The 14,999-nt window shown below is 41.7% G+C and overlaps 1 protein-coding gene across 1 annotated transcript in view; it reads right to left on the bottom strand.

Annotated features, from left to right (window-relative positions):
* UMODL1 (uromodulin like 1) overlaps nt 1-6,538 on the bottom strand; it is a 54,057-nt gene extending 47,519 nt beyond the window's left edge. Inside the window, exons 1-2 of the mRNA XM_053972149.1 lie at nt 6,412-6,538; nt 6,181-6,303 (exon numbers count right to left, since the gene is read on the bottom strand). Of these exons, the coding sequence (XP_053828124.1) occupies nt 6,181-6,303; nt 6,412-6,538 (250 nt within the window). The remainder of the gene's footprint in view (nt 1-6,180; nt 6,304-6,411) is intronic.
* Between the last annotated feature and the right edge of the window lie 8,461 nt (nt 6,539-14,999).

Raw genomic sequence — 14,999 nt, 5'->3', positions numbered from 1 at the left:
GGAAAGTATTCCCTTGCCATCTGCTAAGACTGCTCCAAGAATACCTTTCTCTGCAAATGCTTCTAGGCATGTAGGTGTGGGGGGGAAAAAAATCTTGCTTCAGCTTTTTTATTTATTTTTGGTTTTCTGGTTTTTTTTTTTTTTTTTTTTTTTTTTTTTTTTTTAATTTGTATGTAACCTGAATGGCTAAATAACCAGAGAGGAACAGAATTAATATTTAAATAATTTGGTTATAGCCTTTCTCTGGAGAAAGTGCACAAACATCTGTTGTGACCAGAGAAGGAGGCAGGAGCAGGACAAATATTGTTCTATGAAAACGAGAAACTCCTACATTAAGGAATCAAATTGTTATAGTATAAAATCAGGTTTGAGGGGAGTAGGGCAGGTAAGAAGCAAGAGCTCAGCTTTGTTCCTCCTCCCCATGATCCCTCCTTTTCTCCACAGCTCACATAAAGCCTGGCAAGAGCAAAGCAGGGACTGGAAGGAAAAAACTGAGTAAGGAGAGCTCTGAGGATTCGTGTTGTCCATGCAGAGCTGAGGCTGCAGCACTGGAAAGCTAAAAATTCCAGTGTCAGCTGAGCTGGCTTAGTCTCTACAGCAATGTGCAACATAAATACAGGTATGAAACTGAGAATAAGATGGTGTAGAATTAGAGACAGTTTATAATTGGAAGCTACAGCTGTCAGAGCAGATATGAAGTCATATTTCATACTTAAACATTGATACTCGGTATATATATATATATATATATATATATATATATATACACACTAGGTATAGAATGAAGCTGCCAAAGCCTAAAGAGAAGCTCTAAGATGAGGCTGTGGTGGTACAAGAAGATGTCCTCAGTGCAAGAAGTTGGACTGAAGGTGTCAGGGAAAGGTGCAGCACCACCAACCTCTGCCCCATCCATCACTTCCAGACTGTTCAAAACAAGCTTTGACACTCACAGAGTTCAATTATTTCGCTGACAGCAGTTTGCTGCTGAGCAATGTGGCTTGGATCAATTTGGGCTCTTTAGCAAATTGGCTTTCTGTTCTCATTACTCCCATCTATGGGGTTATGGCACAATCAAATGGAATTAAAATGCACTGGCTGTTTTCAGCGACTCAAAGCTGAAGTCAATGGCACAGAAGACTTGCCATTAGTATGGACATGTTACACCTATTATTTCTGGATTTTAGAATTTTGTCTCAGAAGCCACCAGCTTTCAGCACCATCAGGGAAAATATCAGGATTTGTTTGTTTTGTTTTTTTTTCTTAATGTTAAGCAAGAGCATAAGCAATTAAAGCAAACCCTTTATTAATAGGAACAAATACTGAGAGGAAAGCCTGGGAGCAAAGGCTGCACAGGAACAGGCTCCTTGGAACTCGAGGTTAAACCCAGATCAGAACTGAAAGCATGACCAAAAAACAGTAATAAAAAAATGCTTCACAGCATTTATGCCACAGACAGAGCTGCAGTTCTGGAAACTTCACCAGTCAGGTGTCATGGGAGCCACTGTGACCTGGGATCTGCCACATCTTTTCTCACTGGAGAGCAGTAAAACTGAAAGATAAGCCCATTTCTTGTCTTGACATAACCTTAAAAAAAAAAACCTGTTGGAACAGGTTCATGGAGGGCAGATTCAAGCTCAGTTTTGAAATGCAAATGCTCCAAAATATTGAAAAAAAAAAAGGAACATGGACTTGATTTTTCTACAAATTCCAAATTTTAAAGTCAACACCATTTACTTTAAATGGCACTGGGATGGGAGTTCTATTGGCCCTAATCTCTGCAAACCTCTTTTCAGCTGTGGTTTTGACAGAATAACAGAAAAGTTTGCAAGGTTCTAAGAAATATGGTTTATATTTAACTGAGACTCACAAAACCACTTAAGTAAAGAAAAGCATTGAAGAGCAGTCAAAAATCATTATATTTTCCCATTCAAATGAATCAAACCAGAAATGAAGAGTAAATTAGGGGTTCATTTAGCAGTTACAGTTGGGTTAGGGCTTTTCAAAATTACAGCCCATAGCACAGATGAAATTTAAGCATGTCTTTCACAGCTTCATCTTACCCATCCCCAGGAATTTGCCAGGCACATTTCCTGCTAATGCTTATTTTAAGGACAATTTTCATAAAAATTTGCACAATACTGAAGAGAAAGCAGAATTTCTCCTTGTTCATTTCTGGCACAAAGGAAATGACAAGGATTTTGCCTGGGGATGAAAGATTGGGGACAAAGCTTACGTTTTTGCTTGGTTAGATTTTCTCTGCTCAATTATCGACAGAGGATTCTTAAATGGTCACTGGGACATTGCCAGTTCTCCAGAGAGTGGTCACCTTGGCTGGTTTATTTCAAAGAAGTATTATTTATTTCTATCCGACATCCAAAGTGAGCTGTCCTCTGGCCAGGTTTGCATCACTCACCTGTAATTTCATCTCCCCTTCCCTGCCGTGTGGCTGCCCAGAAGATGAGAACAGAAATAAGAGTAATCCTGGCCACTGCAGGGGCCATCCTGGATAAATCTTTCTTATCCCTTTGTTTCCAAGGTGGCAGAGCTTGGCTGTCCTCACACGTAGGCTTTTGGATTAGGGGAAAAGGTGCTCTGGGTTTATTCCTTTTGCAGGGAGGAGATAACTGCTGGCAACAGAAACAAAGATGGTCCACTGGGAATTTTGCTGGTTCTCTCTCCTTTGTGTTCTCTCTGGGGAATTTACCTCTTCTGCCTGTTCTACTTGGCTCCCCTGGCCTAACTTTGAGAAAAAATGCATTTTAAAACTGCTGGTTTAGTCCCTGTTTATCCTTCAGAGCACTTATTCCCTCTCACCCCTTAAACCCTCAACATCTGGGAGCCAGACTTACACACCTCAAGTACCAGGTATAAACATCCTGAATTCAGTTCCTGTCCACACATCAGGTGGTACTACTTGGAAGGTCTTTAATTCTGTACCTTGAAAGCAAACTAAGAGTAAGAGCAAATCTCTATGTGAATGTTTATTCCTGAGTTTAAGCTGTTTGCCCAGGTGCTGTCACTGTGCTCCTCATTTCACTGCAATTCCAGCATCCCCTAAGACAGAGCAACGCCAGGCAATCAAGAGCCTTGTTAAGGAGGGTGGGAATCAAGTCTGAGAAACCAAAAATATATATTTTTTCCCCATTGTCTAAATAATCAAGGCACATTCCCAAGATAGATGTGCCTCCAGCTTTACAGCACATGACCGTAACTTCAGTGCAATGTCACTTGGCTCAGGCAAAGACAAGGAGCGAACACAGGAGGATATTTTATGAGGAGCTGACACTAAAGGATGGAAAATCACAGGTACAGCTCTTGGAGCTGAGTCAATATGTTCAGAGAAGCACTTAAATATGCATCACAGTGCTGCAGACAGTTTCATGTGGGTGAAAGGGATCTGGAACCACAGACCCTCTCATTTGTGTATGTTCAGGTAGCAGAGCTGAGGCCTGGAGTAGCATTGAGGCACTTGTGAGCTGTTCTTCTGGCTTGGAAAATCAAATATCAAGCTCATCACGGGGAAAAGAAAATGAAAAGTAAGGAAAACAAAGGAAAATTAAAGCTTTCCCAGGGAAAAAAAAAAAAAATCAGTATTGTAGAATGGTTCAATAATTTTTTTTTTTTAAATAGAAAAAGAATTGATGTGGCAACATTTTTCCTCTAAGGAGAATGTGCACCTTAGTACCAGGATGTCTTGCCAGGCTGTATCCACAGATGCACCACTTACATCTCCCACCAGGAAGCCACTGGCTGTAGGCTGGGCAGGGGATGCCATCAGACTTAAAAACCCCACTAATAAACAAATAATCATAAGAAAGAGGGTGTAAATCAGTGAAATTCAATATTCAAATATAAATATTTCTCTTCATGATCTGTATTTTTTTTTTTTTGAGCTATCTAAATGTTCAAGCAAAACACCTTGGTTGAAATTTTTTGTCCAGCACTGACAAAAACCAGATCTTTAGCCCTTAGAAATTACTTGGTCCCTCCTATAAAGAAGTATGTCTTGTCCAACTTCAAATACAGGTAATGCCAGACTGACATGTGAATTGGATGGCATCTGAGTTGGATCTCCATAGTGAGTTAATGGTTCCTAAATGCAGAATGTGCAGAACCCCCTTTTCAAATAAAAATTTGAGAAAAGTCAGTGAACAATTAATCCAAACAAGAAATGGATACAGAAATCATGAGCATTTCAGGATTTACCTCACAATTTGCAAATGCTTTGAGGTTCTGATTTATATCAGCATTATTTCTTCAGTTACCCTCAGGTTCACAGCAATTTACTTTTTAACAGTTCAGACACTGGAAAGACCACTTAGGCAATTAAGGATGCAAACTGTGTCCTGTCCAGCCCTTTTCACATCTTCCAGCCACATTCTTGTCCTGTATTAATTGCAGCAAGTTTAAGATTATGTCCTGCATCACCTGCAGCAGCACATGTTCTTTGTGATCAGTTGCATTTGCTCAGCACAAGCCAACACAGTCTCCTGCAGGGAAACTACAGATTTATCAATATTTTGGATAACTGGACATCTGTACATGCATGGATGACTGCGTATTACTACATTTTTAGTTACCATCATTGCATTTCACAGATAAATTTTTGGTCTTTTCTCCCTTATCCCTTTTAAGTAAGTGTTGTCTGTTTCCCAGGGAACAAGTGACAGAACAAGAAGAAACATCCTCAAGCTGCACCAGGGGAGGTTCAGGTTGGACATCAGGAGGAATTTCTTCACTGAAAGAGTTGTCAGCATTGGCAGGGGCTGCCCAGGGAGGTTTGGAGTGCCCATCCCTGGAGTGTCCAAGGAAGGCCTGGACATGGCACTCAGTGCTCTGGGCTGGGGACAAGGTGGGGATCGGTCAAAAGTGGGACTGGATGATTTTGGAGGTCTTTTCCAGCCTCAGTGATTCTGTGATTCTGTCTTAGGGCTCCAGCAGAAGATTTGCCCACTCTCTCTTTGGTGGTGAGGAAGAACAGTGGAGAGAGAGATGGAGAAGGTAAAGGAGATATTGAGAATAAAAGCCAGGGCTGTGTGGTGCTGGAAGTGAGCTGGACTCCAGCCTGGAAGGAGCTCATCCCAGTGCTCCTGGCACAGTCATCTGGAGCAGATCAGTTCTCCCAGCTCTGCTGTTTATACTTTCTGCAGTTACATTTCTAATGTCTAAACTGATCTAAAGTTTGCCATTTAGACAAGGAAGGGCTAAAAGCCACATCAAAATCCATTTGTGGATAATGTTACAGGATCAAGAAGCAGATTTTTAGAGATGGGATTTGACTCTCCTAGACTGTACTATCAGTAATTGAAATATTGTGGCTGACAGCAGGTTTTCTCATAATACTTTTTCAGCATTTATTGCTTTAGACAGATTCGCTTCTGATTTAATTAGTCACTTAGAAGATCCTGATCTTCTCTAGGCAAGGGGTTTGACACAGAAAGGTCACTGCTGGAACATTTCTTTCTTGCTTTGTATTATTTTGTTTATAAAGCAATCATTATTTCAGATGCAAAAAATGGTCATGACATTTCAGGACAGGCTGATATGCACGAGGGGAACAGGACTATGGGCTCGTTGGGAATTTATATTTGAGGAATATATCATTGGGAATATAACAAAAACTGCTCTGTGCTTCAGAAGCCAGCACATCTTCCTGTAGATGAATAGGATCTCAAGCTTGAGAGCTATTAAATCACTTAACCTAGAATCATGGAATCACAGAATGGCTTGGGCTGGAAGGAACCTTAAAGCTCATCCTATTCCAAAGTTCCAAACCCTGCCTTGAACAGGGACACTTTCCACTATCCCAGGTTGCTCCAAGTCTCATCCAACCTGGCCTTGAACACTCCCAGGGATGAGGTATCCACACCTTCTCTGGGCAACCTGTGCCAGGACTTAAAGAATTTCTTCCATAAATCTAATTTAAACCTACCCTCCTTCAGTTTAAAAACTGCCCCTTTTTCCCTTTTTCCCTCACTATTTGGCCATATAAAAAAACATATCTCCTTCCTTTTTATAAGCCCCATTTTGTCACTGAAAAGTGCTCTAAGTTCTCCCGAAAGCCTTCATTCCTCCAGGATGAACAACCCCAGCTCTCTCAGACTGTCTTCACAGCAGAGGTGTTCCAGCCTTCTGATCATCTTTGTGGGCTCCTCTGGGTACACCCTGAAAGGTTCACACCCCTCTTGTGTGGTGGATCCCAGAGCTGGATGCAGAATTCCAGGTGGGGTCTCACGAGGGCAGAGAAGAGGGGCAGAACCACCTCCTTCACCTTCTGGCCACTCAAAAACCTCTCAAAATCATCTGTCAGGAAATACTCAGAGACCTCACCAAGCTCACAGAGTTTCAGCCTGATTACAGCCTGTCAGTCTGAGAAAGTCCAGGCTGTGGGAATGGATGGAGTCCATTCACCAGTCCTGAAGATCTCGCTGTGGAAATGACCAAATCCAGGACAGGAAGGCAAAGGCAAAACCACGCTGCCAATGAAGGTGACAAGAAGTTCAGATAAGACCTGATTTCCACCTGATTTCTGCACCATGACTGCATTTTCTGGTGCCCAGTGAATTTTGTCTCACCATCAGAGTAGTCTTAAAACAGCTCCTGCTGTGGCATTTCAGATGTTTAGCAAGGGTTGAGCTCAAGCCAGTCTTTCCCTTAGTGAGGCTGTGCTAAGGTTTGATCTGTAAAGTCTGTGCTAAGCTGATCTGTCAAAACTGGCTTCAATCAATCAGCAAGGCCAGTGGGTCTTAGAAGAGAGAACAGTCTGACTTAGCCAGAAATAACCTTTTTGCAGCCAAATAGGAAAAACAAATCATTCCTGCCATCAGGATACAAACTTTGTCCTGCTTCTGAAAATGAATACATACAATGAACACCTTAATGACTACTCTGCTAACAGAGAAAAGAATTTCTCAGGAACTACACTGCTCTCAGAGTTAAAACACTTGTCTGTGATTTCAGGGACTTGAATTCCCTGCCACTGCCACAGAGCTCTTGGGCTGTGAGTCACAAAGGTCAAATTTGCCACTGCAAGGAAGCCATGGGGATGGGAGGGGGCAGAAATCCCAGTATTTCAGACCTTTTAAGAGTCACAGCTACAACACTATAAATCTGCTTCTGTTTCCGTGACCTGAGAAGAAAGTGGAAGAGAACAAGTACAGTTTTGCCAGCGTATTTTAGGTCTGTGTTAGGATGGACACAGCTAAACTGGCAAGTTTTTGAAGGGGTCATTGTTTCCCTGAGCTTCAGGCATCCAAGGAGTGGAAGAGTAGCACTTGTGTTTTTCACTGTTGCATTTCAGAGAAGAAACCATTAAAATGAAGGGACATACACAAATGAGAGTATAAAAAAAAAAAAATCCCTGACAGCCCTAAGAGCTCATTAACTGAAGTGTGCAGGCAGAACAGTCCCTGACAGTACCCAGTGATTTGTTCTGTCTCACCAACAAACCGTTCCTCAGGAAAATCTTTTTTTTTTTCCCCTGAACACACATAAACTCTTTCAAAGTGACTCACGAGGAGGAAAAATTTCTTATTGGTAACAGGAGGAAAAAACATGAGTCAGGCAGAGGTCATGCTGAACCTCTGCCTGGCCCTGCTCCTCTGACAGAGGAGCTTGTGCAATCCCAGCACAGGGAAGCTCTTGTTCCCTCCAGCACTTCCAGGGCAGGATCCCATCCCCAACACGAGCTGGGCACCAGATGAGACTTGATCAAACCTCATCTGTGACTTGGCAGTGCTGCAGGGGAGTAAATCCCATCTCAGACATTACGTAGCCTGCTTCTTGTTTTTAGCTCTAAACCCAGGCGTTTTTGAGGGAAAGCCTGCGAGGGGGAATTGCCCTTTTCTATGGAGCTCTACTGGGATTCAGAGCTCTCCTGCTCAGCATCCCCCAGGGGCTACAAGGGCCAATCCACCTGGAGGTCCCTGGCCTGTGTCAGCAGCTGCTGATGGGACTGAGACCCTCCTGGCTCTCTCTGAGACCCACCAGATCCCTGCAGCAAAGTCGGGGATGGGCCCTGACACCAACCCCACCTCCTCGCTCACCCAGTGCCACAGGGCTCACGGGCAGCAAACACCGGTGAGCAGCCCAAAGATCTGGCCCTGCTTCACTGGCTTGTGCCCTTGCTGCTGCCTGGAACCCATTTTTGACTGAAGGCACCCGCTGGTCCTTTTGGGAAAAGGACAACTTCAGCTTTTTTGTCTCTCCAAATCCTATCTGATGCAGCTGAGATACAGATGGGAAGGACAAAGGACTGTGCACGCAACTGGAAATTCCACTTGTGAATCAGTCTCATGCACGCAGATGCAAAACCTGCCTCTGTTCAGCAGACCTGAAGCACAGAATAAACCAACCAAAACACACACTTTGCTGTTTGCTGTTGGTCAGCATAAGGTTTAGCCCTCACTGTCAGCTAACAGTTACAGACCCAGGCACACCTTTCTGATGAGAGATTTTCCTAAGTTGTTTCAGAGGTGAATCTGTAGTCCAAACCCCAGAACCTGTTTCACAATTTGTGTCAGAGCTTCTATTGATGCATTAAATGTAAATGTTTATAGGAAGCTTCTCATTTTGAGGGACCTAAAGGCACATTGTTGTGTGTGCTCCTGAGCCAGCTCAACTAAAAGCAGAGCATGAAGGAGGAGGAGCCCTTCAAAGCAGAAACACTGGATTTAGGGACCCAAAGATACAGACAAGGTATGGGATAGCATCCTGCTCCTACTGTGTGAATACTGAGAAAGGAATACAAGCAGGTTTGCAAAAAACCAGCACATTTTAACCTGATTAGAAGACACTAACATTTAAACAGATTTGTTTGGAAGAAGAGACAAAGTTGTTTGGGGGAGGTGTATTGTTTCTTTTTTCCTCCCTGTTCATACATGTAACTGTGACTAACCCAGAACACATACTGGATTAGTCAGTACAAAGGAAGTGGGGAGCTTTTAATGTGGGCAGAAAAGCATCAGATGACTGAAACAACAAATTATTAAAACCAATATGAAATGAAAGTATGAGGTACAGGGGAAACTTGGGCTGCAAGGATAAGGATACATGTTTTAATATTTCTGCCAAAATGTAGTGGCCAGATAAGTTATGAACCCAAATCTGTGTCTCTGAGGGAATTCTGAACAAACAGAAAATTCACTGGTGGTTTCATAGATCTCACTGTACACAGTGAGGAAATGCTTTTCCTTTTTCTTCTCTTTTTTTAAAAGAAAATCATGGCTGGCTGTCAAGTGTAACTGTTGCTTTGAATGTTTTTTTTTAATTATTTTTAGATTGATACTAAATCATCCATGCAATAAAAATCAAAGCATCTCTGGGTTTCCCATGGCCCTGCTCATACCCTTCCCCCCAGATAAAAGCTGCAAACTCCTTGTAAGAACCCCTGCACCAAGTGTAAGTCAGGAACAAGCCAAGTCTGAACAGAAACCCAGCCTTGCCCAGAAGGCAGCGCTGGGCTAATCCACCCTGGGATGGCTCCTGCTGCTGCTCTGACTCTGCATCCTGACACGTGGGCATTTGCCATGGTTTCGCCCACCGAGTCGCTCTGAAGCATCTGCTGAGCTGGAGCTGCTGCTGAAACAGAGGAGGGCAGAGCTCCAGCTTGCACAGAGCTCCCCAGCAGGGTTTGTTCCATCAGCACCTGGGAGCTGAGCAGTGGAAGAGTGGAAGGCCACTAGCAGCCCACAGGAGTCTCACAAGGAGGGCACCTCCAGGGCTGTGCAGCTCTGTCCTCGGAGCAGGAGTTTTGTCGGAGTCCAAGCCATCCCTCTGGCTGCCCTGGCTGTCTCCAGACCCTGCCAGGGGGCTCGGAGACCTTGGCACGAAGTCAAAAACACCTGTGGCTTCCATTTTAGCCCATGGGAGAGGCTGCCAATTCTGTGTGAGGAATTACAAGCCAAAAGGGTTTGAGTAGTGTGGTAGCTGAATTGACACGGTGTGGAAAAGTAGAATTTTGGGGTTTTTAGAATGTGATTCAGGGGTACAAGATGGAGGAATTTGGGCGTGTCCTGGCCTTCTTCTCCTTCTTCTTACCCTCCATGTCTTGCTGTGATGGTGACACTTTTCTATTGGTTTAAGGTAGAGACACACTGTCCAACATAAATGATAGATATTGGCACGTTATTGTAAGCAGACTATATGTAACTTTTGATATATAATGTAATCACTGCCCGACAGGGCACAGCAGAATGCTATGGCCTCCTTGCTAGACAGAGCTCGGCAGGTCAGAGAAAGAATGTTATAGATAAGGAAAAATAAACAACCTTGAGAAGTCGATCCTATACATTTCAGACTCCTTCTTTGGCTGCACAGGCTGGGAAACAAGGACTTTTACAATATTGGGGTCATTCCAGCATCGCAGACCCCAAGAGAGTTTCACACCACTCTGGGGAAGAGCCTCTGTCTCCCAGGGGTTTCTCAGCACTGATATTTCCACTTCTGATGCCAAGAAATCTCCTGCTCTTTCCACACCCTCTCCAAAGTGCAGCCCCTACCTCAGTTAGGCAGCACTCTTGGATTTTCCAGGTACTCAGGAAAAGAAAATTGTTCCTACCTCCTAATGGCATCAAGTGCTGACACAAACTTTGGCAGTTTCTTTATGGTACCAGAGTGCTGAAAGGAGAAGCAGAAATGTAAATGCTTTGGAATAAAGATTATATATTGCATCACTGGTTTGGTAGCCCATAAAAGAAACCATCTATCACCTTTTTTTGCAAAGCTAATCAGGAAAAATGAGAAATGCCTGGCAAGGATGTTCCATGTTTGGAATGCCAAGTGACTTCACAGCAGGTTTTGGCATTCTCAGGTGAAGAGAAATATAAGGCCATGCACTGTATAACAGGAGGAAAATAATTTTTGTGACTTTTTTCCCACAAAAACCCCAACTAAAATTATCTCACTCTATTTAACTAAAAGAAAAAAAATCCACAACAAAACTTATTTTGTCAGATATTGAGAGCCAATTTTTAAAGCTCAGAAGATGATTTTCAAAATGTTTATTGGCTTGAGAAAGCAGTGGGTTATTTACTGAATCTGTTCTGCACCCTTAATTAGCACAAATGCCAGTAGGGGAACTTCCTGTGTGCTTTCTCCCATGCTGACCTTCTGCATGAGAAAAAATCCCTAGTGAAAATAGATTTTAATTCCCTCCTTGAAATCAAACATCTGGCTTTGGTTAAGGAGATACACAACCCTGTCCTTTGTGATATTTGGACTGCAAGAGCTCTGAGGCAGGGAGGATTTTCTTTGTTATTTGCTGCTGACAATGACAGGATTTTCAGTTTATGGATACAATAATGCTAATGCTGCCACTTAGAGATGATGAGAGCATGACTGTAGCTGTGATTAACATTAATTTATCACTAAAATGCCAAGTATAAATCAGCACACATATTTCATTGCTCTCCATCTTTGCAATTAGTTTCTATCATATTCTAAAAACTACTCAATATTGTCCAGTGTGAGACACAGAGCTCCCAAACTGATCTAAAGCCTCACATTCTGATGGAAAGTTGGGAGCCAAGGGTGTGTCAGCCTCCTCCAAAAGGCAACACTGTTGATTTAATTACCTGAATCAGTGAAATCAGTTTAATGAGAGATAAGAGATGTGCATGCCTTGAAAAGTGGGAGGCAAATGAAATAAATTTGCATCTACCACGTTTTTGTTTGGTTCACTGTTCTTCTCAGAGATCTGATGGGATGGATGGACTGGGACCCACTGGCAAAAAGTCACAAAAGGCTTTAGGAAAGTCTACGAAACTTCCATGACTTTGCTGCAATTTATTTCTTAAATAAGAATGCAAAAGCTTGGCTGATGATGAGAATAAATGAACACTTTGCCTAAATGCCTCTGTTTGTAACCAAAAGGAAAAACATGGAGGGGCAACATCATTCCCTGCTTGCAAAAGATCTGGTTTTGATAGGCCTTGTCCTTCCAGAAGTAAAAGGGACAAAAATACTTAAGGCAATTTTAGGCACTGGAAAACTTCACAGGATGAGCCCTGAGGGCTTATAAACAGCAGCAGATGGGTAAAACCTTAATCATCATTCTGAGAAAATCACCCTGATGTCAGTGCCGGTATTTGATGCTTCCTCAGGATGTGGAGAAGATGTTTCCTCACCAGCAAGGTGGAAACCTCACGCTGTGGGAGGACACAGAAAAGTATCCTCATGGTAAGAAGGATATTTTATGGATAACAAGGGTCCGGTAAGAAAGGATTTCTCACATGATCCACAATGAAAACAACATTTCCATGTCAAAACCAGCATGGCTGAGGCAGTTTTGCACTCTGAAGAGCTGCAGCAAGTGCCAGGAAGCAGCCAAAAACACAGCAAATTACCTGGAGTTCAATGCACAACAAAGGATGATGTACACCTGAAAAAAATCTGTGTAATTCTCTGCTCCTTGAGGCAGAGAAAAGAAGGATTAGTCAGAAGATTTTTGCTTGTCAGATGCTGCTGAAACACACTCCAAGGCAGACATGATCAAGAGTAGGCAAAGTCAAATTCCACTAATGCTTGTATTCCCTTCTGCTGCACCAACAACAAAAATGGGAAGCCCAGCTTCATTTTTTTAAAAGCAAACATCCACTTTTTGAAGAATCATGTGCCTACATTATGCAACTACCTTGTCCCTAACAAAATGGGCTGGCTTCCTATCTAGACTTGTCTAAAAACAAATTTGAGAGGCCTGTTTTCCCAAAAGGGCAAGGGTTATGCACATAACTCAGTGTCCACTTGGAAAATCTCTTCCGCATTCCTACAAGCAGCACTAATGATTGTCTAAATCTTTTTCATCTCATTTACTTTTAGGCCCTCTTCTGTCTTCCCCCTTTTTACATTTCTATCAGTCTGAATATTAAATGCAGATGAATGTTTTGCTTAGGTTTGCTCCTTTACATGTCTCTGCCATTATAAACATTTATTTTTTATATACATGCATGTCTATATATGTATATATATACACACAAACATCTGTGCTTTGTATATTTAAACAAATACATATAGGCACAAAAAAGCATATATAAGTGCATAAACACATCTATGCAAAGATACCACCCTTGCAAGAGCAATTGTGATTGATTCAACACTGTTAATATTTAAATTTAACATGATGGAACTTTATCAACCTGTTGAAACTTGATCTTGCAAACCCCGCTTTTCAACCACAATTATTTCATTCTTTAAGCATCACATTTTTTACTGAAACAAATGTGATAAGGATTAAAAAAAAAAAAAAAAAAGAAATGGAAACAGTGGGTTGTAACTGTGTGCAATCCATGAGGAGGGAAACGCTCCCTGCACGTTGAGTGCTTGAGCTGGATGTTGTAAACACCCTCTAGAAGCTTTTATCTATCAGTTTACTTTAAGCCTCTATCCTCAACAAGTCTTTACATGTGCATCATAAAGGCAAGTCCCATAGCACCTTATTAAGTTGTTTATTCTTTCCAGCCCTCTGCATTCAAGCTAAATCACATTATGCAATTAGCTGCTATGAAAACAAATGAAACTTATTCTGTTTTTCCGTGTTGGAGGAGCAGTTAAAAATCTGTCCTCTTCAACAAGTATTTAACAGACTGAGTTAGGATCAGTTTGATGTCTGAATTATTTTTTTCCTGTACCACGAAAAGAAGCTGCTGCTGAGGTTGTGCTTAAAACCATCAAGATGCTGCAAAAAAATCTGTGACTTGAACAATGAATTTTGATGGCTTAGATAACTTCATCACCTTTCCCACAAGAAGAAAAGAATTAATTATTTTTAAGATGTAGGAGTGACAGGATGGTCTTGACATGCCACAAAGTTCAACTGGTTGCATATTAATTTTTATATTTTTCCTTTGAGAAGTCTTGCCTCTAAATTTCAGCGTTCAAGTGATTCAATTATTAGAAACTTCTGCTGGCAAGCAAAGGGCAGCACATCTCTGCTGTGCTACATGACATTCATCTGTATGGGAAGAGGAAAGAGACAGTAACCATGTAAACAAAAGGAAAACAAGGACAAAATCTCGCTGCCTCTGTTGAGCTCATCACCAGCCAAGCCTAATTTTGATGAGCTCTCCTTTCATCAGCAGGATCCTCTCCGATGGAATTGACCAAAAAAGGAGATTTGGGGGTTACAGTTATCACAGGGATTGACCAAATGTTAAAATACCAATGGAGACAAGAAATTCAGAGTATTTTAAACTGTTGATTTTAGCAGGCATTTGCTTTCTAAATGTGTCATAGGTGACTGTCATCAGAATGGCTCTGGATGATTTATTTCATGACCTTCTTTGTGGACTCAGTTCATACAAGTCTCTTTCCCCCAATATATTCCCCCAAAAATACAGGGTGGGTCTATCCCAAGTCGTATGAAAAAATTATTCCAGCCCAAGAAACCCTGGAGGTTTCGGTCCCACTCTTAGCAGTATACTCCAGTAGAAAAAACCCAAAACATTCAATTATCTTTTTTTGTTGCTGGGGCTTAATTCAGTCACAAAAATATCCCAGTCCTCTGAGTGATAGTAAATACTGTTGTTTTTGTTCGGGGGCATACTGCAGCTTACTTGCCTGAAGGATATTATGAAATTTGGGTCTTGAGATTTTTCTATCAAGCATAGGACATCATGGTTGAATAACATTCCCTATAAACTATACCAAATACAGTGTATGGTTAATAAAATGTCATCTAGAAATACATTAAAAAATTCCTTATTCCTCCATGAAAAAAAAGGGGAAAATATTTTTGCTTGCCATGTGAAGACAGGATTATTAAATAAAAGGAGTACATAAAAATCAACTAAAATTTAAATTGTGCTATAATAAGCTGTTCAGAGTAGTTTCAAATTAATTCCCACTGAAAATAAGTGGGATGAATTGAGACAACACAAGTCTCTGCATAAATATTTCTGGAAATACAGAAGGAGGAGTGGAAACTTGGTCATAAATTTGCCAAGATGAAAAGAAGGTGTCAGTAATGTTTGCTCGCTCTGTATGAGCCATGGGTTCTTCCTCTT

Source organism: Vidua macroura, chromosome 2 (assembly GCF_024509145.1).
Source record: "Vidua macroura isolate BioBank_ID:100142 chromosome 2, ASM2450914v1, whole genome shotgun sequence".
Classification (NCBI taxonomy): domain Eukaryota; kingdom Metazoa; phylum Chordata; class Aves; order Passeriformes; family Viduidae; genus Vidua; species Vidua macroura.
Note: the sequence above shows the minus strand (reverse complement) of the source record. Positions and strands in the feature narration are given on the sequence as shown.